Genomic DNA, 27,894 nt, shown 5'->3' with positions numbered 1-27,894 from the left:
CACATCCAAATGGTTTTGTTTCATCACATATTTGTACAATAAAGCTATTCGAAGTCTTTCAATGCTCTCCAGCAAGTCTCTATGCCCCTGTAGTATCCACCGTTTCCTGTAGTCCTCCATCAGCCTCAAAACACGAGACCCTGAGTCCTAATTTTTAGTCCATTAAATAAGGCTCTACTTAAACAGTCACAGCCGGGTACATCATCTGTTCTGGGTTGCTGTGTGGAGGATATGGCGACTGCATCGGTCTGTAGCCCCCCTGGAGTCCATCTATAAACTGTGGGACAGGAGTCATTTGGACAGAGTCATGAGGTACGGCGTAGCCCACAAACTGGGGGTGAAGATACTGTCCCTGGTGAGGAACAAGCTGCGTGGCTTGCTGGCAGTTCAATACTGAGTAGTTGGTGGGCATATTCACATAGACGTTATTCATGGCTCCTTCTGGTAAGCAGCAGTTGGTCTGTGATCTGGTAGGGGGCGCCCTGGCACCAGAGTTGGCGCTGGAACTGGAGCTGGTGGCCGTGCTCGACTGCCGGGAAGAAGATCCGCGAGAGGTGCTGGCGCTGGAAATCATGGGGATGGTTTCCATGAGCCGGTTCCCGGGGGGCGCTCGACTCTGCTGAGGTTCCTGCTTCGGTCTCAGACATCGGCAACAGCACACGGCTACTAGAGACCCCAGAATAATGAAGGCAACGAAGACGGATCCAACTATTAGAAATGGCACGTAGATTGGCACTGCAAGAGAAATAACAGGTGTCACACATAGGAAATCATCTAACATAATCACCTAATCTAATATAATAAACTGGCACCCTAACATTCAAATCCCAACACGACCTAGGCCCTGGATACTTGAAGGTTTTGTTGCAACTGTTGCAACACCTTCCACAACCTCAGATCAAAAGTATCTAATTACTTGACCAACCCCAGAGACCAATTAAAAAACTTTGGAGCCAGAGCCTTTGTCATACTGCCCCTACACTTTGGAACACCTTACCCACAACCCAATCCAGACAGCTCCAATCCTGTAGGTGTAGGTATTGAAATCAAAACTGAAAAGCCACCTGTTTAGTCTGACATTTATGATCACATAACTTTTCCCCCTGAAAACACAACACTATGCACTGATCTGAGACAAGCTTATGTGCTTTGGGTCCTACAGGAGACAAGCACTTTACAAATGTCTTGTTGCATTTGTTGTAATATAAGTTCAGGATGAACAAATGTCATACAGGGAAATGAGTGGTTACTGAAAGTCCAACATTTTGTTCTCCAATATTATCATGTTGGACAAAGACCATTTCATGTTAACATTATAGGTTTACTGTTAAATTTTATTTTTGTTTTTGCAATCGTTTGTGAAAATTGAAACAACTTTTTAGGAAATTAAATTATGATTTTTGTAAAATGTAAATGCACTGAATTTAACAGTGAGATGCAAAATGTTTTTTTTTTCTTTTTTTTTTTAGGCACACCAAATAGGATCTTAAAGTGACACAATTACGAAAATAAAATGACATGGTAACCAAGAGCCTTTCCACCTTTCATAGTATTTGGTTAAAAATATCCAGTAAACCCAACATTTAAAGGGAGCCTGGAGTGAGAGGGATATAGAAGCATATTTCTTTCATTTTAAACAATACCAGTTGCCTGGCATCCTGCTGATCTTTTATGCATCAGTAGTGTCTGACTGTATTTGCCTCATGCTTGTTTCAGGTGTGTGATTCAAACTTGAGCCAAACATCTGATCTATATGCTTGTTCAGGGTCTATGGCTGAGAGTATGAGAGGCAGATGAGCAGCAGGACAGCCAGGCAATGTGGTTTTATTGTTGATTGAGGGTGCTGGGAATTATCCATGGGGAAAACACTTTTGTATTATGCACACACTATAAAACATTCCATATTTGTTATTATTATATATCACATCCAATATACCGTACAGATTTCTGCACATTCTCATTTTGGGTTGTGTACATAATACACAATTATCGGCAAATTGTTTCCAATTCTTTTATCTATTTTGATGTTATGCAGAATACAACGCAAGTACAGTAAGTAAGTCACTTAGGGGTAATGTCGGGGCTGACCTCATGCATCAAAGTCAATAAATGGGCACCGATGCCTGGCCTTCCATAGACACTGTGAAATGCTGGAGTATAAGAGAGAGCTGAGCCCAAGAGCTCATACTTCACTCTCATATCTCAAAAACTGGGGATACAACAACACAGCTTCCCCCCCCCCTGCCACTCCACCACCACCCGTTTTCTGATTGGAAGTCTTCCCTTCCTCTGCGTCTCTGCCTGTGGGCAGAGACGTGTAGGCAGCTGTCGCACGGGCGGAGCTGTCACCAGGCTGTCGCGCGCGCGTTCCCTATGCGCTAGCGACTAGCCACTTTTGTCCCCCATGTGTATGTAGCTTAACAGTTTTGCCTCCTATTTACTACTCAGGATGTCGGGGTAAGTTTATCTTTCTGTTTATCTTTATCTGGGTAAGTTTATCTTTCTGTTTGACAGATTCTTTTGCATAGATAACAGCTCTCAGTTTTTAACCATGAGACATGTCACTTCTGGTGCCCTTTAAAGTAAAGTCAACATCTTTTCAATCCACTTCACTTCATTTTCCCACAGCAAACAAAACAACAACAAAAACAAAACCACATGATCAACATGTTAGTCATTAACACAAGAGGTCTGCCTCTAAGCCCACATGTCTAAACACAGATTTCCTGCAACCACAACAGCATAAGAACACACCAGAACACCAATGATGTGTGATGATCAGGAGGACACTTCCTCTTTTAATTTGTGGAGAAATTCTTTTAAAAACACTCATGATATAAAATCCATCTAGGCTACTGCACAAAAGCAAGCCCTTACCTCACGGAGCTCTGAGAGGTCACACGTATCTTGTGGTCTGCTGCTGTAAAACTATTTAGGCGTTAAAAGCATTCTTTGCTCTTCCACATTTGGCTGAAGTTTACTAGAAGCAGGTGGCTGTAAGTCTCGTCCACCTCACACACCAAGAGGTCACCACTAACCGCAGAAATATTTGGACATTTTGCACAACTGTGTCTGCTTCTCAAGCATTTGTTAAATATTGTGACAAAATGGCAGAGGGTGTGAGGGAGGGGAATGTTTTGTCTGGTTTGGGGGAGGCTGTGGCCCTGTACCAGACACTGAATGCACATGGGACACACGTTTAGCCTGAGTATTCATGGATGTCCAGGCCCAACTTTCAGTGCATTGCCCAAGCAGCTCATTAATAGGGACGGTTGGAAAATTCCATTGGAATGACGATTTCTGAGTTTTCAATCGGAAATTGGTTTCACTGACAGCATAATATCAGGTGTTTTGCTTCATTAATTAATCACTGATGTCAGTTTCCCTGGTCCACAAATGGATTTACAATGTAAAACTATGTCGTTCAGGCATTTACAGATCACCTCTGATTAATGAAGCCAATGTCCCATGTGAAGACTGGTCTCAGGAGCAGCAGTGAGAGTTGTATGCTCACAAACCAGCCATTCTCATTACTATGATAATCCCCCATGATCCTCCAGGCCACCTTCATCACCTCCCAGGTTACACCGCAGACTGCCGGCTGCCAGCCTGATAATTGGTGTGCAGCTTCCAGGATGATTCTGTCAGGCTCCAAGCACTTCATCAAACATTCCTCAAATTCTCCAGTTTGTAACGTTGATTTTTCTAATGAACTTATACAGCGTACAGAGCCGAGCACAGCTGAGAGTCCCCCATGAGAGATGGACTAGTCCAAAACCTATTGGTTCTGTCTAGAGTTCTATTAACGACTTTAAGTGACAGCAACATAGGAGAACATTCAATTATGGCTCATTTTACTCTGGAAGAAATGTACTTCTTATTTGTATGTGTACACATGTATTTTAAATTTTGCAATTTTTTGTGATAGTGGTCCTTTAAAGGGAAGCTGCAGTGAGAGGAATACAGAGGCTGCCATCTTCATTTTGTAATAAACAGTGCCTCTGGCATGGGATAGGAGAGGAAAATAAAGACAGGCAGATGACACAGGGTGAGCAGAAGTGACACCATAGCTCGGCTTCACTTGCCCTGTAGAAAGATGGAGGCTGTCAGACAGGGCATTCTCAAGATAAAATGCTAAAAACTGCCCGAGAAACTCAATGATAAGAGCAAGTAAAGTTGCTATTGCGCAGTGGAGGGACAGAGAATAGAATTTTTTTTAGTTTTTGAGTTCAAGTAAATCTGTGAGGTTGAGGGAGGGAAAAAACAGGTACTTACCTCAGGTGGGAGAAGCCTTTGGATCCCTTTCTCCCTTTGCCAAGCTGTCTGTGAGCAGGGACTGTGAAGAGCAGCCGTGCTTTGCCTGTGCCGTAGCACGGACCGCTCGGCCTTCAGCGGAAAAAGCCTAATCGGGTCCGTGTAACTGCGCAGGTGCAGACGGCTTGAACAGTAGCAAGGCCCGATCGTGCTTGGCTTATCCTACCAAAGCCCGAGCGGGTCGGTGCTGCTGCGCATGTGAGCCGTCGACATGCGGATTTTCGGAGGGGAAAGAGGAGGAATGGCGAGGAGGAGCAGGACAGGAAAGCCTCTTATCAAGTCAGATTCAAAAAGCTCTGATTAGCCATTAAAATATACCAGTAAACCCCTGAATCTCAAAAAGAAAAACAAATGTGTTGGCACTGTGGAGTAGAGAACACACTGACTGCTGGCACAGTAGGGTGGAGTAGCTGCTGGCACTGTTTTCCTGGCGTTCTCAGTGGCGGAGGTGTGCAAGCTTTGCACATCACCATTGTCTGAAGTTTGCACCTCAAGCGCTGACGTTCGTGTTGTGGATGGCGGCTTAGTCAGAGTGGTATGCGGCGTTTGTAGTGTGCGCAGTTACATTTTTCATTTAGTATACAGGATAACTTTTGCATTTTTGTATAGCTAGGTATTTCTATCATATAACAAGGTACAATTGTTTGATTGTGTTATGCTGGGAATACACGGCTCGATTTTGAGCCATTTAGATGACTTGATAGATAATTTCCGACATGTCCAATCTCCCACCCGATCGTTTCCGCACTCGATTGTGCATGGAGGACAATGGGAAAAAATAAGAAAAATTAGTGGAAGATAAGAGAATCGCCTGCAGAATCGAGCACAGAAAACGATTGGGCGTGGAATCAAGCGGCAAAATCGAGCCTTGTATGCCCAGCATTAGGGAAATGCAAAGTCATCTATTTAGGTCATCATTTCAGTTAGCGATTTATGTGCTCAGCACACACCCAACACGCTTCATCTATGGAAAATGCCCCAATGACCCCAATCCTTAGGCTGGCTTCCAGACAGTCTGCGGCCGATAAGAGCAGTGAGTGCAGTCTATTTTACTGATAGCTACTAATGAACCCGTCTCATCAGTGCTAATGACAATCCGCACACATCTTACTGCATACTTTATTGATCTGTCACTGACACCAAACACCCAGATCTATAAATAATTAACCATTTAACCCAAAAAACTACTATCTGCTTTTGTATGTATAGTTTTATTATCTATGGTGGAAATTGAGGGGGATTATCTATAATGAAAAAGTGCAGATTAATAGGTAAGAGAACAAAAGGGAAAGAAAAAAAGAATAATAATAATAATAATAATAATAAAAAGACGTTATTGATAAGAAGATGCAGAAATCCCCATAAAGACTAATGTGCACCAGTCACAAAACCAGGAAATCTAAACTAAGCATAAGATTAAAATACACAGCATTTACCTGCAGAGAAAAGTACCATACATACTTGAGCATAAACAAAGATTTTGTTTTGCTGCTAAAATGCCCCTCAAAGCAGAATTTTGGTGTATACTGAGGTTAGCACTGGGGACGTGGCGAGAGAGGCCCTAAATTCTTTCCTGTCTCTCCCATACACTGTTTCTTGGTGTCTAGTGGTACCCCCTCACTCTCCCATACAGTGTTCCCTAGTGGTCCAGTGGCCGCCGCCCCTCCTCACATCACCTGGATCCACTGCACTGAGACTCTACACCAAGTAATGCTTTATGGGTGAGGTATGGGGACGCACTAGACACTAGGTAATGCTGTATGGGGGAGGGGATCCCAGTAGATGACAGGTAACGCTGTATGGAGGTAGGAGGGCACTAGACACCAGGGAACGCTATATGGGGGTGGGAGGGAGTCTACTAGACCACCGGAGAAGAAATGTAGATGGGGTTGATAAACGCAGGTTTCTACCTTAGGTGTATACTCAAGTCAAATAATCTTTTTGATATCTGAAAGATAAAAATAAGTACATCAGTTTATACTTAAGTTTATACTCAGAGCCTTGCCCCTCAATGAACTATATGTATGTATATACAGTATACTGTATATATCCTATATAATAAAAAACCCCTGTGTCTCTGCGTCCTCCTGTGTCCGTGCTTTCAGACCTGACAGTTTGCTGTCTGTGAATCTCGTTGCATTGTGGGAAATACTGTAACTAAGCTTTTCCAACTGCCAAGCAATGCTGTGGGGCTGTGTGGCCAGTGCAGGGACTGGGAATCTTGTCAAAGTTGAGAGACGCATGGATTCCACTCAGTATCAGCAGATTCTGGAGACCAATGTCCAGGAATCAGTGACAAAGCTGAAGCTGCGCCAGGGCTGGATCTTTTAACAAGAAAACGACCCTAAACACTGCTCAAAATCCACTAAGGCATTCACGCAGAGGAACAAGTACAACAATCTGGAATGGCCATCTCAGTCCCCAGACCTGAATATAATTGAAAATCTGTGGTGTGAGTTAAAGAGAGCTGTCCATGCTCGGAAGCCATCAAACCTGAATGAACTAGAGATGTTTTGTAAAGAGGAATGGTACAAAATACCTTCAACCAGACTCTCATTGGAACCTACAGGAAGCGTTTAGAGGCTGTAATTTCTGCAAAAGGAGAATCTAATAAATATTGATATAATTTCTTTTTTTGTGGTGCCCAAATGTATGCACCTGCCTAATTTTGTTTAAACAATTATTGCACACTTTCTGTAAATCCAATAAACTTCATTTCAGTTCTCAAATATCACTGTGTAAAATCATGACGTTTAACAAGGTTGTCCAAACTTTCGCATCCCACTGTGTATATATATATATATATATATATATATATATATATATATATATATATATATATAAAGTTAGAGGGGAGTCAGCAGCTCTTACAGGTGTCTTTATAGATGTATGCCCGCAACTCAGGGAGGCCAGTCCCTCCGGATCATATAAGAAAGAAGTGAGGAGTTGCAGCACATGGCTAAGATCTGTGTGCTGCAACTCCTCGCGTTTTTCATATACTGTATATGTGTATATTTGCATTGAACATGTATATTTCAGTGAACAAGTCTTATAACACCCCACCCCCACAGGAAGTGACAAAACTAGTCCAACAGGGAACAATAGAGCTCACATGGCTATCTCTAATCAAATATCTAATGTTAAAGCACATTGTATGGTGGTGCAGGATTGGAGGATTGTGCTCTGAACAGTAGAGTGAAAGACTCTGCTTATAAAAGCTTACATCTTATCATTACTGTTATGCTGGGAATACACGGCTCGATTCGGAGCCATTTAGATGGCTCGATAGATAATTTCCGACATGTCCGATCTCCCGCCCAATCGTTTTGCCGCTCGCTCCTCAATGAACACAACAGAAAAAGATAAGAAAAACAAGCGGAAGATAAGAGAATCGCCTGCGGAATCGAGCGAGAAATCGAGCCGTTTTTGCCCAGCATAACAGACTGCCCAGGAATGATGTGCCATCTTGTTAATTGTACAGAACCACAATAATCCAACATTCATACAGACTGTTTCAGACTGGTTAGTCCTCATCAGTGCATGGCATGGACTAATTTGGCTCTATGTACCGCTGAATTAAGAAGTCCATTCAGGATGAATTCAGAAGTGTTTTGGGCAATATTATCTGCTCATATTCAGCTAAATGCTTCAGAACTCATTGGACGACGATTCACAGTGCAGATGGTCAATGACCCAAAGCATACTGCAAAAGCAACTAAAGAGTTTTTGAAGGGAAATAAGTCACTAATCAATCCCCTGACCTGAATCTGATTGAGCATGCATTTCACTTGCTAAAGATAAAACTGAAGGGAAAATGCCACAAGAACAAGCAGTAACTGAAGACAGTTGCAGTAGAGGCCTGGCAGAGCATCACCAGAGATGAAACCCAATGTCTGGTGAGGTCTATGTGTTCCAGACTTCAGGCTGTAATTGACCACAAAGGATTTGCACCCAAGTATTAAAAAAGTGAAAGTTTTATTTATGATTTTTATTCTGTCCCATTACTTTTGTTCCCTTAACAAGTGGGAGTACTATCAGGAAGGAGAATCTATATTCACGAGTTGCAAGGTTTGAAAAGCTTCAGGAATGGTGAGTTTCATATCAAAGACCTGTACAGATCACAGAGTCAAACAACGTCAGAGAGAAGCCATTGAAATTCATAGATCCTGGTATTACCCAGCATCCTACAGTCTTCTGTCACACATGAAAGAGTCCGTCCTTCTGACACCAGCGAAATCCTGTCCTTCAGCTAACAAGTTGAAGCAACCACTATTGTCCAGGATTCTGCACCAGAGCTCTGTCCACTCCCCCAAAGCTAATTACTGATTTTTCACACCATAAGATGCACCTAGGTGTAGAGGACCAAAAACAGGGGAAAAAAATATTGCAAATATGAATAAAATATTAATAAAAGTGGCGGCAGCCAGTACCAGGTGTCCCCTCCGAGCTGTATCTCCACCATCATATAGCAATCCATGCAGTGTATAACGGCACAAGTACGCACTCATCTCTCAGGATGCCCTGCTCCTTCTATCGTCATTGTCGCTGGCGCCCCTTCTCTGCGATCTGATGTAAACGTGTGTAGGCATGGGAATACTGCTAGGGTCGCGGTGAGGAGGCACCAGCGATGATGAAGATAGAAGTGCGCAAGACAGGGAGGAGCATGGATGTGGGGATTGCTATGGGGTGGTGGAGAGACAGCTTGGGGGGGGGGGGGGGGGGTGACGTGGAGCTAGCCCAAATAATGTATTATCCGGTACATAAGACGCATAGACTTTTGGGGGGGGGGGGGGGCATCTTATGGAGCAAAACATACAGTATGTGGGGCCAGTGGCGTACGGGCTGTGGAAAGAGCTTGTGCTCTTCAGGAGGCCCATACGTGCCTGTCTGCTCACAACCAATCAGTCCCAAGACATGCCATATTACAACCTATAAAATAGCCGCAAGGCGTGGTTTAAGAAAGAGTATGAATTGGTACAACATGGAGTTTGTTGTTTTTTCTTGGTTTTGCAAAATTGACTTTTTTTTTTTTTTTGCAAAACTTTATTTACACCTAAACAACACTCAATTAATGCCACCTAAAACTGTGACTGAACTGGATGTTTAAGAGACAACAATCTGATAGTAATCAGGATCCCATTATCAATGTGTCTGGCACATTAATAAGCCACCAGAGACCAGCTCTGTCCACAATCGTAAGTATCCTGAGAGCCTGGAGAGGGCTGGCTGCTGATATAACAGCACCGAATGGAAATATTTGGCATATCATTCCATGCAGTAGGAAGAAATCACACCTATTTACAGCCAGTGCAGACGGCTGAACTGTTGTGTTCTGTGCTGTGAAGACTCCCAGCCAGGAAAACCTTCCAAAACAACATGCTCCTAACACCTTTCCCAAAGCAAATAACTCAGAAAGGCCGTCTGCAACCCAAGCCAAGGCACATCCAGTGACACAGCGAGACCTGACTTTCCTCCTCCTAAATAGCAGCAATAATTCCAACACATCGCACAGTACCCTCCCGGCTGGCTGTCAGCTCCTGGCAACCACAATACATAGTAAAACTCTTGTATTGATCTCATTAGAGCCTGGAGGAAAGATCTACAGCGTGTTTTGGGAGGAGAACCTGACAGAATACAGTTCTCTGTGGAGAGCGTGTGGATATTGAGGTTTCCAGCGAAGCTGAGCACCAGAGCAAGCCTTTAAATTCACACTTATGGTTCAATTTCCTTAGGTTCCTTGGACTGGATATCAGAGAAGTAAACTGATGTTAAAAGCCTGGTCTGGATTTATTGCAAACTGTCACTTAAAGCGGATCCGAGATGAAAAACTACGGTAACTATAACAAGTAACTTGTCTATATATCTTATCTAAAGTTTAGATAGTATACATAGAAAATCTAGCTTCAACAGTTTATTATTATTTATTCCTGTGATACAACGACAGCAGCCATGTTTTGTTTGTCACATTACACACAGGGAAGCTGATAGCATCTCCAGCCCTCAGCCTGTGACACATTCAGTCCCCTCTACTCCTCCCTTCTGCCTCTGAAATATCTGGCTAGTAACCTAATCCTAACCTAAGGTTATCCTATGTGTCTGTGCACACTGGAGCGATGAGGTTTTGTAAAAAACCCCATAGCATTACATTGGGAAGAGGTTTTGAAACCTCTAAAAGCTCTTCCCAATGTAATGCTATGGGGTTTTTTACAAAACCTCATTGCTCCAGTGTGCACAGACACATAGGATAACATTAGCAGCAGATTTAAAAACTCAAAACGCTCAGAAAAACTCCTCTGGTGTGTTTCAGGCCTAAAAAAAGAGAAAATCCTTCTTAGCATTTCCCATTTTAACTGTGGCTATTTTGAAACCAATCCTGATGTAATATCCTCCCTTACTCTCCTCTGCCTGATTGTGTATGCATTGCCCGCCCTCCACTATAGAAAGTGCATTGTCTCAGAATAAAAAATATTGGCTAATCAGAGAGGAACAGAGGTGTGTGAGGGGAAAACAGGAGGGAAAGATGCTTCAGCCAATCAGGCTGTATTAGTTAAGTCTGAAGGGAAGTAAAGAAGCAAAAAAGGACAACCCAGCATGCCCTGCAATTTTCTTTTTTGTGTACCAAATAAAAGTCAGGTAAACTGGGGAATGATCATTTATCTACAAGAAAAGTAATAGTGATTTTAACTTTTGGATTGCCCGGTTAGCATCTGTATTACTTGTTTACCAGATAAAAATAAATAATTGATTTTTGATTTTATGCCAGTTACACTTTAAAGAGGAACAATACTGAAAATAACATAATGAATACAATTGCTTATTATTTCCCACAATGCAACAAGGTTTAAAGACAGCAAACTGTCAGGACCATGGTCCTGACATCACAGTGGGAGGGGTTTCACCACAATATCAGCCACACAGAAGTACCTGATGATCAAATTGAGTAAAGGGAAAGATTTCTCATGAGAAAGGGCGTATCAGCTACTGATTGAAATGAAGTTCAATTCTGGGTTAACGTTCCCTTTAGCTCTAACGTGCCCATAACTGAAGCCTAAACCTAACGCACGCACAAACCCCAGCAGCAGGCACTTAGTGCCTCAAAAATACTGCCAAACCTGGCTCTAAAATTCAAACCGCTCCAAGAAAATCTGAAAATACAAGTGGAAACCATTAAATCAACACCCGCCCAATGGATATAAAACTCCTACACACAAACATTAATGGATAAAATATAAACTTTAGTAATATTCTTTAAAAAGTGAAAGTGTGTAGACAATGATTAATCTCCAATAAGGCTATTGCTTTTTACCTCCTATGTCTGTCTGTCGTCTGCTAAGCCTTTTGTGTGGCAATATTTATTGCAGTGACTTAGCAATATGGAGAGGTTGGGACCACACCAGGGCCTTTAGGCCAGAGGGGCCTCAAGGGGCCCTCCCTCAACCCCAGTATTAGCAGTATCTGTGATGGTAATTATCACTTTAGATGGTTTGAATAGTAGTAATCATTAAATACTGTTTCCCATCCCCTTCTTGTACCTCTGACACTACGGTTGTGCTTGGCAGGTTTTAGTGTGCCGTATCAATTGTTATGTATAGAGCGCTTGGGCGGAGGGGCAATGTAAGACTTGCACCGTGGCCCATACCTCCTTAGCGACACCACTGGTTTATTGGATATATAAGGGACCTCTAACCCAGAGTGAAGATTATTCATAGCCTCTCTACCCAATTCAGCAGTGCTATTTTTTTTTTTTTGCTCCCACCAACCAAAAAGCCTTAGGCCCGGTTCACATTAGCGTTCGCTATCCGGATTTTCCAGATCTGATCCGGACCGTATACTGTACAAACGGAACGTATGTTCCGCATAGCAATGCAAAGGCTATGCGGACGTTCACATACGTACGTTCCGTACAGTACGGAGCCGGACCGGATCCAGACTCCGGACACTTTTCCAACATGCGCTATTTTTTGGGTCCGGTTCTCCGGCCCACGCACTCGGACCGGAGCCGGACCTGAACCTGACAGCACCATCCGGAACACAGAAACCAATGGGTAACGGAAGGCACAGAACACACTGCCTACAAACAACTGACGTTCTGCCCCACTTCCTATGCGTATCCAAGTGGCCATTTCAGATGGGGACACATGGGCCAAGCATATCTGGAGTGGAGCAGCAGTGACAGACGTGCTGGAGCTGTTTGGCAGAATGTCGGAGGTGAGGCCTACAGCGGAGGAACCTGATTCTACAGGTGCACCTTCTGCTGACCCCAACATTTTTTTTCTTAAAATTTCGCTATTTTTTGCCCACGGATCCGGATGGCAGCCTGATGCATGCCTGATACAAACGGACCAGATCCGGATCGGATCCGGATCGGAACCGTACGGTTCTGATGAGGATCAGGTCCTGATCCGATCAGGATCCGGTCCGTTTACTTGCCAAAACGCAAGTGTGAACGGGGCCTTAGCTTCCAAGAGAAAAACAAGTCCTGTTTACTGCATGAGCTGTGAATGTCAGAGGGTGGTTGGACATACAGACCCCAGTACAACCACTCTTCTGCTCTCTGACCGCTCCATAAACATGAATGATCAAAGAAGAACTGTAGTGAAAAATAACATAACGAATAAAAAAAATTTTTTTTTCAATTTAAATTAGTCATTGTTAGACCATGGTTAAATCTTTTCTCACCCTCATTTACATTCTGAAATTTATAACAGGTGATAACCTCTTTGGTCCTGTCAGGTGCAGCCCTGTGGAATGTTTGTTTCAGAATGCCTGGAATCTCCTGGGAGGAGAATTCCGCATAGCTAAACAGCCTGGGTTAAGCATCACTGGGAGGGCTGGGCTACATGCCAATATACAGCAATATATACTTAGATATTGGATATAAGAAGTGGTTCTGGAGCTGAAACTGTAAGAGAGGGTATGCTGAATAGTTTACTGTATTCTATTATACGTCACGACAGTGCCTCTTTAAAATGGATGCTATGGAAAGGAGAGGAGCAAGGAGTCAGGATCAGAGCTGGCCACGGACAGAGTGGGAACAATATGGCGTCCGTAGCTGACCACACCATAACTTACTGGAGTACATGAATGTTGAAAGAAACAGTTCCTAAATAAACTGTGAAGTATAACCACCAACTTCCTAGCCAGTGTTTATATATAAACCATCATATTTTATTACCGACAAAATCAAAATATGTAATTTACACCATGCAAACTGTTACAAAAACACTGGTTTCCCGGCCTTAATTTATACTATGGATAGGATTACATGATAAGTACTACACATTAGCTCAAGAAGAAATATACACAGAGGCGTACAGTGTCATTCATACTGCTGGCATAGCGGTAACACAGATAAACTGTACCTATGGAGTAACGGCAGAACTAAATTCTCCCTTTCACTAAAGTATAGAGGAAAGTCCACATAATAGTATTCCTATTAGAGTTCACAAGGGATGGAATTACCACTGAAACGGTTGTTTCAAAAGCAAACTGGTTGCTTTTATGCAAAATAAATCTAATAAAGTGGTCTTTCTTGGTTCAAGACGAACCAGCAACAGAGCAAGAGACATAATTGTAGAGGGTTAGTCAAAAGTATGTTACTAACCAATCAAAAATAGTGAATATTGGCAGAACTTACTAGCTCAGGTGAGCAGACACGCACTCATTTCTGTGATCTGTAGAGAGCTCTGATCAATGCTAGGTGTATTAAATCTTGTGCCCTGGAAGAAGGAGGGGCATTCGCAGGAAGAGGAAGGACAGCCCAGAGTTACGATCAGATCTGATCAACAAATCAAATGAGTAAAGCTTTCACACAGCGATGCAGAGATAAGCTTTTACACAAGGATGCAGAGATATTGGAGCTTATGTACAGTGTACACATGATACAGGCTGCTGTGAAGGGAAGGTATTTGTGGACAACAGCCAGTTGTAGTATCCATTTAGGTGAGCAAATTCAGTAATGAATTAGGATTTCATTATTGGTCTTGGTGCAAGTGTGTCATAAATATCCTTTAACCTACCCACAGGCAGAAGACAGAGGGTTCAGTATGTTGATTGTGCAAAATGTTCATTTTGGTCTTCAGAGGCCATCAATGGCCACAGAACAAGATGGACTTTTATACACCTATTCTAATCAGAAAAATTACATACAGGTTTCTGCAGCTTAACATCATTTTAATTTATATATGTATATATATATAGATATATATATATATATATATAGATATATATATATATATATATATATATATATATCTCAAGACCATTTACAGTATATTGCACTTTTCTCCTGGCGGACTCAAAGCGCCAGAACTGCAGCCACAAGGGCGCGCTCAGTAACCAGTAGCAGTGTTAGGCAGTCTCTTGCCCATGGTCTCCTCACTGAATAGGTCAATAGGTCAAACCCTGGTCTCGTGTTTCAAAGGTACAACCCTTAAGCAGTACTCTATCCAGTACTCTATCCATAGCTTCCAACTGTTCCTTTTTCAGAGGGACAATCCCTCTTTGGGAGCCCTGTCCCTCTGTCCCTCTTTCCTCATCATTTGTCCCTCTTTCAGGACTTTGTCCCTCATTCTATGTAAATATATTTATTTCTCTACTAAAAAATGTGTTTGACTGACTCTAAACTTTATTCCCATCCTTTAAATTGATGTATTACTAATTTTACTAATTTTCAAATGTTATTATGAAGGAAAATGAGCCAGGATAGAAAGGACCAGTGTGGTTTGTATTATAAAACATCATATTTTTCTTATGAAATCTTTGTGGTATGCGTGACTAGGGGAGTGATCAGGGGTGTGGCAGGGGCATGGCTTAAAGAAAACCTGTACTGAAAATAAAAGTCAAAATAAGCATACACAAGTCATACTTACCTTCCATGTAGTCTACTCCTCAGTGTCTTTCTCCTGTCCTGCGTCCTGCTTGTTCACTATGATCAAGAGAATTTTCCGTCCTCCATTTTGAAAATAGCCATTACCCATAACAGCTTTCTGGTCAGCACACAGTTAAACTGTAACATCGCCCACTTGAGCCATAGGGAAACATGGACATTGCCTGGTACATCCGTTTTCCTCTCAGCTATAACTGACAGCAACTGATATTTTACTGACAGCAACTGATATATTTCAGATCTGACAAAATATTGTCAGAACTGGATGGGATTATTGTCAGAAGAAAATGTTGAGCTTCTGAGAGGAACTGATGGCAAGGTAACTCTGTAATGTTCATTTGAAGTTACCTCATGTGTTTATTTTAAATATTTTTACTCAGTACAGGTTCTCTTTAAGTGTCCCTCTTTTTCATCTCAAAAAGTTGGGAGGTATGCTCTATCCAGCCACAGTATGGCTCTAGCATATCTGTGCTTTCACGCTTGGCCCAATCACTGATTCCTGTAGGTACTCTTGTGAATTCCATACTTGCATCACAAGCAACTAAAGTAAAACTAGAGGCAACCAAAGAAGCATCCCAGCATATTTAAAGTAACATATGGCATAAGTCTTACTTTTTACAATGAGGCTCTGAATGGTTTGAAGCCTAATAAGATTAAATCCGGGCGAAAACACACATCACCACATCACATGACTTCTGCTCCTCCTTGCCCCCTGCTTAGTGTCTAGTGGAAGAGTAATGCCAAGGCACAAGGCCAAGTCTGCCTGAAGATATCAGTGCTCCTAGCTTCTGTCAATTCTAACCATACAGGAAAGGCTAACCAGGAAAATATTACGTTTTTTAAAATAAAGTATGGTATTTATGTGACGCACCCAATGCTGGTTTGACCAAAGGTCATCTTTTTTCCTTTGCTTTTATGCTAATAGCACCACAGATAATGCAGGGATGTGTGGTTCTCTACCTCAGCAGTAAGCTGGTCCACACTAGGTCCGGAAACGTATCCGTGGCTGCGTTTTTCAAACCTGATGAAAAACGGAGTCCCGGATACTAATGTTTAAAATAGCAGCCAGCCTCACCCAAGTAAAAAACGGATCCGTCTGCGTTTGCGGGGATCCGTTTTGAAAACCTGAACGGAAGGTCCGGATCTGCTGCATTTTCACGCAACGGATCAGGACCACGGATACACGCAGGGGTAGTGAAAGCAATGAGAAAACGCATCTCCAGCTTCACAGGCAAAAAACGGATGTGAAAACGGATAGCCTGAGCTTTATGATTGGCCCAAAAAATCCTCCCACTCCTTCCTAATGATAGAGACGTTTTTTGTCAGGGAAAAACCTGAACGGAAACTGATACAAAACTGATGCACTTTCATCAGTTTGCAGTACGGTGGGTACTTCCCCTGATCCGGACTGCAGGGTCCGTCCTGCAACCGGGTCTAGTGTGGACCCAGCCTAATGGTAACAGTCTCTTCTGCTTACAAAGTAGTCACTGTCAAACCAGCTGTAGGAGGTCCACAAATGAAACATTTGTTGTTGTATTTAAGTTCTAGATGAAGAAACATCAAATGCAAATGTTTCTTTTCAATACTATTCACAATAAAATACATGAACCAAAGATTCTGAAAACCACATAGATTCCCTGTAATGAAGAGCCTTCATATTCCGGGCAATCCATTTTCTTTTGGATGGGGCCAGCCTTCACTCTTTTGGTTCTTCCTTTTCTGCCAAGTCATTCTAGTGCTCATTGTCTGGTGTTCATGCATGTACAAGCACCATCACATGACACATAAGGTGTTCCATGTTGTTATGCCTTTACTGCCCTGCCCAAAATGAGGGCGTAGGGCAGGGCAGTTTCTAGGCTAAAATTCACCCAGGGCAAGGGTGTAAAAAATACCCGCCCCCTTCGTGCAGCCAGGTATAGATGCCGCAGTATAGGTTAGCTACGTGGATGCCTTCAGTATAGGGTAGCCCGTATAGTTGCCACCAGTATGGGTTAGATAGGTAGGTACCCTCAGTATAGGTTAGATCAGTAGGTGCCTGCAGTATAGGTTAGATAGGTAGGTGCCTGCAGTATAGGTTAGATAGGTAGGTGCCTGCAGTATAAGTTAGATACGTAGGTGCCTGCAGTATAGGTTAGATAGGTAGGTGCCTGTAGTATAAGTTAGATACGTAGGTGCCTGCAGTATAGGTTAGATAGGTAGGTGCCCTTCCTTTCCCGGCATCTGTCTCATTGGTAACACAACCCCCTGTGATAACGTCATCACAGGGGGGCGCTGTTACCATGTGGCGGACGCCGGTAAAGGAAGGAGATTGAAGCTGCGGGGGATCGCTGAAGAAAGGTGAGTTGTAACTACTATGCCCGCTCCCCCCACCGATGCGTCCCCACTTCTACCACTCAATCCAGTGCCCCGGGCGATTGCACGCTCCGCATGCCCATAGAAATGTGGCTGGCATAAGGGGCAACTGCATGGGAAGTGAGGCAGGACACGTTTTCAAGGATTTGCAGGAGTTAAATTCCAGACACATCCAATTTTAATTGGCCAATCCGAATTTTCTGATCGCTCGAGCAATTTTTCACTCGAAATTGGACTGTAAGTGGCCACCTTAAGGCTCCTTTCACACTGTGTCCATTGCCTTTACAGGGCAACATGCACGTTTACAGTGGCAGTGAAGCATACGTTCATTAGTACTGGATGCTTTACTGGATGCGTCGCATTTCTATGATGTGATTTTTCAGCAGCAACGTAACATGTATAGTTTAAAACCATGTACATTTTTTGCTAGAAAACAAGAAAAAAAAACAACTTACTGTTTAAGGCTAAAACTAGTTAGGTAATTTTACAATTGTAATCTCCTGCTACTGAGTGATTCCACTAGCGTACTTCTTGGCAGTGTTTTCCCTTCCAGCACATTGATTTCTGTGTGTTGCAAATGAGGTAATTGTTAACAAGAGATTAAACTGCTCAGCGCTTCAGGCACATTAACCACCTTAGCGGTATGGACGAGCTCAGCCAGAGGGTGCCGCTCAGGGCCTGCTGGGCCGATTTTGATCAAATAAAGAGCAGCACACGCAGCCGGCACTTTGCCAGCCGCGTGTGCTGCCCGATCGCCGCCGCTCTGCGGCGATCCGCCGCGAGCAGCGGCGAAAGAGGGTCCCCCCAGCCGCCTGAGCCCTGCGCAGCCGGAACAAATAGTTCCGGCCAGCGCTAAGGGCTGGATCGGAGGCGGCTGACGTCAGGACGTCGGCTGACGTCCATGACGTCACTCCGCTCGTCGCCATGGCGACAGGAGAAGCCAAACACGGAAGGCTGCTCATTGCGGCCTTCCGTGTTACTTTTGGCCGCCGGAGGCGATCAGAAGAACGCCTCCGGAGCGCCATCTAGTGGGCTTTCGTTTTTTTTTTTTATTTAAAAAAAACCCTCATGCAGCTGCCCTGGCGATCTTAATAGAACGCCAGGGTGGTTAATAAAATCAGCGGTGTGGCGGAGCACAAGGAAAGAGTGTACAACCAGCATGGATAGAGAGCTTGATAATAGCTGATGGGGGAGCCATTGGAGGTCCCACCCCAACAAGTGGCAAAGGTGGACTCATAGCAGGGGACCCCTCTGGTCTCCTCATAAAATGTGTCATAAGCAGGTGGCTAATTTTACTGGAAAGAAAAACTCTAGACAACACAATACAATACTTCTGTGCGGCCTCATTCATACTTAAAAACGAAAACCCAAGGGTTTTACGCTTTTGTGTGCTGTTTTTTTTTCCCCTCCCGGCACTCCACTGCACGCTGCGTTTTTGGTAAAAGCGCTTTTCTAAGCGCTTTTCCAGAGCGGTTTTCACATTCACTCCCTGACAGGAAGTGAACTCTTTGACCCGGAAAAGAATAAATACGATTATTTATTTCAAAAACCACAAACGCAATCGCCGCATAAAGCATTTTTGTGAGCGTTTAGCGCTTTTTATATACCTTCCATTATTGCAAAAACGCCCCAAAAAATGGTCCAGGCACCGCCTTGCGGACCGCAAAGCGGACACAACGCGCTGATATGAACCTTTGCTGAGAGATTAATTGCACAAGCGTTTTGTGGGCGATTTGTAAAAAACGCCCCTAGTGTAAACAAGCCCTCAGTGTTAATATTTCATTTGAGTTCTGTTCTTCTGCATTTGTAATACTGGGCTGCACAGTAGCGTAATAGATCAGGGTCTTGCTTTTCAGGGCTAGGGTCACTAGTTCAAATCTGGGCCAGGAAACTATCTTGCTGGAGTTTGTATGTTCTCCTTGTATCTGAGCAGGTTTCCCTCCCACATCCTGAAATCATACAGGTTTATTGGTTCCCCCCCAAACATGGCCTGAGACTACAATCTGATCAGAAAACAATGGATGACTATGGTAGGGATTCAGTTGTAACTGCTCAGATGGGCAGTTAGTGACATGACTATATACAGTATGTAAAAGCATTGTGGAAGATGTCCATGCTAAATATACAGAACCCGAGCTTGGTTTGAAGAATGTGATCTGAATACAGAGGCTGGATCTGCCTATACAGCCCAGCCTCTGTTGGTATTCCAAACCCCCCTAATGACACCCCATCTGTAGTGTCAGTCTCCCTGCTCCCCCCCCCCCCCCCCTGCAGAGCTCCGGTCCCTGCCCCCCTGCCTTCCCTCTAATCAGCGAGGAGGGAAGGGAGGCAGGCGGGGACCGGAGTTCTGCAAGAGGTGGGGAGAGCAGCAGACTGACACTATAGAGAAAAACACAGCCACTGCGACACACACACACACACACACACACACACACACACACACACACACACACACACACACACACACACACACACACACACACACACACGCTGTGTGTCCACAGCATGGCTGTGATTTATCAGGGATTGCAGAGTGCAGGGGGACCTTAGGGGGGTTTGGGATAGCAACAGAGGCTGGGCTGTATAGGCAGATCCAGCCTCACTATGCAGATCACATTGTTCAAACCCAGCTCGGGTTCTCTATTAGCTAACGTAAGTGTACATGAGGCGAATATAAATGAAAAGAAGAGATACTTACCTAAGAAGAAGAGTAAAACTTCCCCTGTCCTTACGACCGTACCTGCACTATAAGCTGAAGGCGTTTGTACACAAGCGGCTCTGTGCAGTGCGTCTGCACTACTGAATGAAGAGGTACACAGTCATATTTATAGGGAAGGTCTCAGGAAGTGACAGTGGTCTCCAGGAGAACATATTCTGCCTCGGATTTGCTTTAAAGTGGACCTGAACTCTTGCACAGGACAGAAGGAAAACAGAGAGGAATCCACCCTGTATGTATTTAGATAGTTTAGCCTGTCTAATCCCCCTCATCTGTGACTAATCACAACTGTAATTTGATCTCTCAGCTGTGACAGCTGGTTGCCTTGGCTGAGGGCTAATTCGTAAACACAGGATGTTAACCCTACGTCTGCTTCCATGAAAGCAGGAAGTCGACACACTGCAGATTTATTGCAGGATTTGTATCAGCTGTAAGAAAGAAATGTTTTTCTTTAAAGGTTATTATGCTGTTGCTTATCTTTTAGAGCAGTGAGGAAGTTCTGAGTTCAGGTCTGCTTTAATATTGTAGGTATTGTAGGGACACTGGTATTTCTTTCACACGGTGTTTGCATGAAATTGATGCATGCTGAGGGATATCTGGTAACAGTGTGCTAGTCTTAATGTAATACATTTTCAGAGCACTCCAGAGCTTTTGTCCTGTGACAGAGCTACGTAATCACCAGCTGCATACAGGAAAAGGATACATGAAGCTATCGCTCATAGTAAAGTAGTTTTTCCTATACTCCCTGATCCTAACACTGTCAGCGAGTGTAACATTAAAGTGAACCCCTCAAAAATAACTGGCAAGTTACCCAGGGATATCAGAGGGCAGTCAGTTATACAGGTATGATCTGATCGCCTATGCTAGATACCATATACATTCTGGGCAGCAGCGTGGATAAGTGGATCACTACTTTGGACACTTCTTCTTACTTTCACATCCAAGACTTCTCACAAATTTCACCTCTCTTTTGGAACTCTGTTCCCCACCTTGTCCAACATGCTCCAAGCCTAGGAAACTTCAGAAACATCCAATGCAACACTTCAGACAAGCATATAATCTGTCTTAGCCCCTTCTGGAAATAAACTATATACACATGTATATCAGAGGTTGAGGCTAGGTTCACAGTAGGACGTTGCGGAGCTGTGTTATAAAGTTTTATAAGACAGCTTACCGCACTTCAATAAAAAGCCTATGCAACGTTCACAGTGCGACATTAGCACTGCATGGTAACGTGTTGCGTTATGGTAACACACTGCTGCATTGCGTTACCTCTAAACTCAGACAATACCAGGTACAGGAAAGCATACTTTTCACTGACTGTATGCTTCACTGCATCGGTACAGCATTAATCTGCATTACCAATTTTTATTTTGTTGCGTTGTAATGCTGTGTTGCGACTTTACAATGCAAAGTCCCACTGTGGACCTAGCCTGGGACTCATCTGCTAGTCCCTTCATCTCTTCACCTAGTGTCTCCAACCCACTTCTCTCTAGATTGTAAGCTTGCAAGACAAGCTCCTCCCACTAATGTTTCTCATTTCTGCCTTACTTTTTTGTTAAATGAACATGTATTAAATGAACTCTCCCCGGTACATATCCTTACTAATTTCCAGATACCAACCCAATCGTAATCTCAGATCTGCACATGATCTTCTGTTGTCCTCCTCTAGAATTACCTCCTCACATTCACAAGATTTTGCACGCGCTTCACTACTCCTCTAGAATGCCCTCCCACAACACATGCGTCACTCGCCAACCTTTGTTACCTTTAAAACGCTCTCTAAAAACACATTTGTTCCGACAAGCATATGCGCTACCTTAGGCCACTCCCCTTTGTCCTAAGACCAAATTGCACTCCTACTAGGTATCCTAAAACACACTGCCTCTACATATTTGTTGTATACTACCCCTCCTCTTGTTCCCCGCCCATTCCCTTTAGATTGTAAGCTCGCAAGGGCAGGGCTCTCTCCCCTTTTGTGTCTTGGAAATCATTATACATTTTATTTATTATGTTACTTTTATCACTGTCATTACTAATTCTGTAATTTGTATCATTTTTGTATTTTGTCACTAATTATTTATCTTGTATATTGGTGCATAGCATTGTCTGTATATGTATCCCATGTTTGTTTCTTACTTTGTACAGCGCCACGGAATATGTTGGCGTTTATAAATCAATAATAATAATAATAATAATGTATCCGTATTTTTGGATATTTTTATAACACACATGGACGGTTTGTGTTGCTGGTTGTTTGATTGTAATGTGTGTGAGTGATTTATCGTTCCATGGTGCCTACTTCTGTGTGTTTTCTACTCTGTACAGCGCCATGGAATATGTTGGTGCTAAATAAACAATAATACTATTATTTCAAGCCCAAGTTTGCATGGATTTCCCTGTCTACTGGTATGTAACCTGTGCCTGACCATTGTGGCTATACTGTGAGTGGTAAGGGCAATAGATTGTGAGCTCCTGTGACAGACAGGGACAGGTGTGAAAGGCACTATATGTAAGCCATATAGATACAGAGTATAGCAGTGCTTCTGTTTCTGCTATGGGAAATATCAGCAATAGCAGCTAACAAAGGTACTCCAAGGTACGCACTTGGCTTCCTCCCAGCACTAAGTGCCTGAGTCAAGCGACTGACATATTTAAAGCTACGCACACCAGCTGGACTGGGTGACAATTTTTGGGACACTTGTGTCAGATGGTAGAAGAAGCAAGGTCAGATGTGGCAGAATCCTGTTTGCTTGTATCTCATCTCACTGGGGGGCTCCAGTGTTTACGGTAAAATACAAAGCTACCTACACACCAGTAATGAATGTTGCCCGAAACAACCTTTCATGATCCCTTCAGTTGACAGTATATCCTGTTACTGCAATAATGACCATTCTGGTCTAGGGACAGGGGAGGGCCAGCAGCATTTGTTTCACTGTGAGCAGCAATAGCAGTTGGCTGAGTTGTATCTAATTCGGTGGATCCCTGAATTGGAACTGGCTGGTGCTTCTGAACTGTAATCTGAATAGGAAACACAACTGTGTAAAAAGCTTCATACAGAACCACCTCTACAACAGCAACAAAACATTTGCAAAGCCCTTATCTCCCATAGGACTAAAGCGCATGAATTTGTCTCAGATCATTACATAGTAATGTGTACAGGGTATGTGATCATGATGTACAGTTATGTGATCATAAATGCCAGACTAAACAAGTGGCTTTTCAGCTTTGATTTAAACATGTCCAGGGTTGGAGCTGTCTTAAGTTTGGCAAGGGATTCCAGAGGGTAGGGGTGGCATGACAGAAAGCTCTGGCTCCAAAAGTTAGGTTCACCCCTGAACCCAACTTATCTGAAGATTTAAGGAAATATTATTGCCCAGGACTCTACCGGGGCTTCTGCCAGGGTTCCCGCAATAGTGTCACAAGTGTCAATAAAATGTCCCAGGCTGCCATTGTACGCCCATTATTCATGTCAATAGGAGGTTCACTGTAATTTGTATACTGTTCTGCTAGGCTCTTATATTGCAAGGCTCGATAATACAACCAGATGGTACTGTGTATGGCCAGCACTAATGGCTGTTTTACAACAAAAAGTATTACGACAAAAGTGGAGCAAAAACATTACTTTTTCAACATTCTAAAAGCTGATTGGTTCCTGTGGGCAACCTCTCCACATTTGATCTTGTTTACACTGCAGCTATTGGTATAACCAGCTTGTGCAGGACTCCTTTCACTACACCCTTGGTTCTCAATACCCCAAAGAGTTCCTCTGATGGTTCCAGTGAGTACTCTTGTGTGAAATACTTAACCAAGTATAAAAAAGGTAGTAAAGGGATTTTGAAAATAAACCCTTTCTAAACCACACCAAATAAAGGCAATTGTATTTCGGAAATTGTTTAGCACCAATTACTGTGTACTACGATTAGGGCTGGTTCAGACGGGCGTTTTTGTGGCGTTTAACGCGGCGTTTCAGACGCAGCGTTTTTTGGGATCTACTGCCATCCCATGCAAGTGAATGGGAGCGTTTAGAGCTGGCTTTTGCAGGCTTTCATGAAAGCCTGGCGGTAGATCCCGGCATGGCGTCTAGTCTCAAAAGCAACATGTTGCTTTCAGAGGCGGTAAACGCCAGGAAACAATAGCCGAGACCAGAACTGCTAGCCTTGAACGCTTCCCAAAAGCCTTCAAAAGCTAGCTTTTAAACGCTGGCGTTTAAACGCTGGTGTTTGAACGCAATGCCAAGGAAAAGCTCAGCAGACGCCAAGGAATACTTAAGATACTCTTTACCTTACCAGGGGGGTACATGGCATGCACAGGCTTTGTACACACCAATAAATAAAGAGTTAAACACTATAAACAGATAATATATCTAAAAAAAAAAAAAAGTTAAACACTGAACTCAACTGAAGTGTGAGAAACTTGCTATATTAAACAGCTTATGCCCCTGCTGATGAGTGATGTATGGTAATAGCACCATAACTGTAACGAGAGGGATATGGAGGCTGCTGCATTTATTTTCTTTTAAACAATACTAGTTGCCTGGCTATCCCACTTATCTTCTGCCTCTAATACTTTTAGCCATAGACCCTGAACAAGCATGCAATATACCAGGTGTTTCTGACATTATTGTGAGATCTGACAAGATTAGCAGCATGCTTGTTTCTGGTGTTATTCATACACTACTGCAACCAAAGAGATCAGCAGGGCTGCCGGGCAAGTAGTATTGTTTAAAAGGAAATAAATATGGCAGCCTCCATATTCCTCTTGTTACAGTTGTCCTTTAATATTTTGAGGTAGATCGACAGCAATGGGCAGCGCAGTGGCGTAGTGGTTAGTGATCTTGCCTTACAGCACTGGGTCCCCGGCTCAAATCCCAGCCAGAGCTCTATCGGTGTGGAGTTTGTATGTTCTTCCCATGTCTGCATGAGATATCTCTGAGCACTCTGGTTTCCTCCCACGCACCAAAAACATCTGCAAACTTGGCTCTTCAGCTGTTAAGGAACTACAAGTCCCATAATGCATTGCAGGAGTCTGACAGCCATAGTAATTATTCATAAAGGCAAATGCATTGTATGACTTGTAGTTCCTTAACAGCTGGAAAGCCAAGTTTGCAGATCACTGGCCTAGACATATGACTATGGTAAGGATCAGATTGTGAGCCCCTCTAGGAGACAGTTAATGGACAAGAATATATACTCTGTACAACACTGCAGAAGATGTAGGTGCTATACAAATAATAATTTGAGCCAAAATGATTATTGGAATTACAAATTTAAAAATAGATAATTTTTTTTCTGCAGCACACTAGCTCACAATCCAGTGTCCCTGGCTGCCACAGTCTCATATCCCCCATAGCCCAGTTTCCTTCCAGTATGTTTTATTTTGAGAGGAAAAAATAATCTGGGGAAACCCTCACAAAACACAAGGAAAACATACAAACTCCATGCAGACGGTGTCTGGGCTGGGAACTGAACCCGGGGTGCCAGCGCTGCACTGTGAGGGTGCTTTCCACTATGCTGTCCAAATATTATCAGTTATTTTAATTATTAGTAAATCAATTAGGATTCGCCTACATATTACTTGACAAGTTACCATAATTTAAGGGGTTTCGATCACTAATTTGAGACAACTACAAACACACGTCGCGAGGGTACTACACTGCCCAAAATATGTAAATGTCTTGAAAAAAAATATATATTTACTTTCGATAAAATATTTTAACCTTCGGAAGATGACAGCACTATAGAAATAAATCAGTAATAAATATTCTCACGTGCTGCTTTTTTTTTCTTACGATCAGCTTGTATTTTTTTTGCTAACATACATGTTCCTTAGGTGGTTTTAAGAGAGTTCTTGCTTCTGCATAAAAGTTGCCAAGAGGTTCTCTGCCACTGAAAAGAAACCCTCTTATCTGAATGCTGCCAGTCCACACTGAGGGGGCACTGACCATGCCAGGCTGGGGCATGACTCTATCATGAGAGGCTGTCTCCTGATCTCTGATCAGACACCTGAGGAAAGTGGAATCCCTCCTGTTTTTATAAGCCCCATGAAGTGACCCTGTGCTGCAGACTGGTAAGCTGCCAGTCCACACTGAGGGGCAGTGACCATGCCAGGCTGGGACATGACAATATTATGTAAGGTTGTCTCCTGATCAGACACTTGAGGAAAGTGGAACCCCTATTGCCCCATGAAGTGACCCTGTGCTGCAGACTGGTAAGCTGCCAGTCCAGACTGAGGGGGCACTGGCCATGCCAGGCTGGGGCATGACAGTATTATGTAAGGTTGTCTCCTGATCAGACACTTGAGGAAAGTGGAACCCCTATTGCCCCATGAAGTGACCCTGTGCTGCAGACTGGTAAGCTGCCAGTCCAGACTGAGGGGCACTGACCATGCCAGGCTGGGACATGACAATATTATGTAAGGTTGTCTCCTGATCAGACACTTGAGGAAAGTGGAAGCCCTCTTGCTCCATGAAGTTCCCTACCCATGTGCTGCAGACTGGTGAGTTGCCAGTCCAGACTGAGGGGCACTGGCCATGCCAGGCTGGGGCATGACTCTATAAGCATGTGAAGCTGTCTTCTGATCAGACACCTGAGGAAAGTGGAAGCTCCCCTGCCCATGTGCCGCCCGCTGTGCCTACCTGCTGCTGAGTCCGGGCTTTCCTTGTCCGGCCTGCCGCTCTCTGGCGCCCCCTGCTGCCTGTCGTTGTTACACACACCCTGATCCAGCCGGGCTTCGGCGCTGGAGCAGCAGTAGCGCAGCACGCAGGTTCCGCAGCAGATGGTGGCGTCCTCCGCGTCGTACCTCTCCGGGCACTGGAAGCCGTCCCGCCACACGTCCTGCGCGTCCGTCCAGCCGTGGCAGTACTCCCCGTTCCCCCGGGCGGCTGCCAGCACTGCCAGCAGGAAGGAGGCCAGCAGTGCCAGGGGGGAGCCCTCCAGCCACATGGAGACAGCAGAGGCAGCAAACTTGGGTAATCCCGGGAGTTAGGAGTAGTTCCCTCAGCAGCAGTAATGATATCCAGTGACTGGCAGAAGCGCTGTGCCAAGCATGCGGTGCCTAGACGGGGCACACAGGTCTCAGTGCAGAGGGGCCAGCAGCGTCTCCTGCCCGGGGGTGCAGCAGCTTCCCTCCTCTGCCAACATCCTCAGTAGTGCCCACCAGCCGTCCACATGGTCCAGGGAGAGAGGGGTGGATGGGGAAGAGGTGATCAGAGGGGGGTGAAGTGGCAGCAAGTCGCTCAGGCTGCCAGCAGTAAGTGGTGGGCAGAGAGCTGGAGGAGCTGAGAGATCCCTGTCATTGCTCTCCTCCTTCCTCCTCTGCTCTGTACAGCAGCTTCACTCCTCTTATAGCACTCCGGACACGCATGTGCACTGCCAGGAGCTCTCCAGCCTAGTGACCACCTCGGCAGCTGTGTGCCACTGTCCCAGCCTGCCACCCTCACCTCTCTGTATATCCCAGCCTCAAATTCTACTCCCTCCCACTTCACAGGGGGAAAACACACCCTTTCACTAAACCACAAGTCTTGCATTACCTCTTGTTGCTGCTGTATTACTATGCAAGAAGTTTAGAATCAGGATGATACCATTTAAGAATAAGCGTAAGCAAGCTTTCAGCTGTATAGCCT

General features: G+C 44.0%; 1 protein-coding gene across 1 annotated transcript; it reads right to left on the bottom strand.

The window, feature by feature from the left end:
- Window positions 1-27,715, bottom strand: SHISA2 (shisa family member 2). Its single transcript, XM_068265007.1, has 2 exons — window positions 26,908-27,715; window positions 1-735 (listed from the first exon to the last, which is right to left on the bottom strand). The coding sequence occupies exons 1-2, from the start codon at window positions 27,212-27,214 to the stop codon at window positions 179-181; spliced, it is 864 nt and encodes a 287-aa protein (XP_068121108.1). The 5' UTR covers window positions 27,215-27,715; the 3' UTR covers window positions 1-178.
- Window positions 27,716-27,894: the final 179 nt, after the last annotated feature.

Source organism: Hyperolius riggenbachi, chromosome 2 (genome assembly GCF_040937935.1).
Source record: "Hyperolius riggenbachi isolate aHypRig1 chromosome 2, aHypRig1.pri, whole genome shotgun sequence".
Lineage (NCBI taxonomy): Eukaryota > Metazoa > Chordata > Amphibia > Anura > Hyperoliidae > Hyperolius > Hyperolius riggenbachi.
This window is presented reverse-complemented; position numbering and strand designations above follow the sequence as displayed.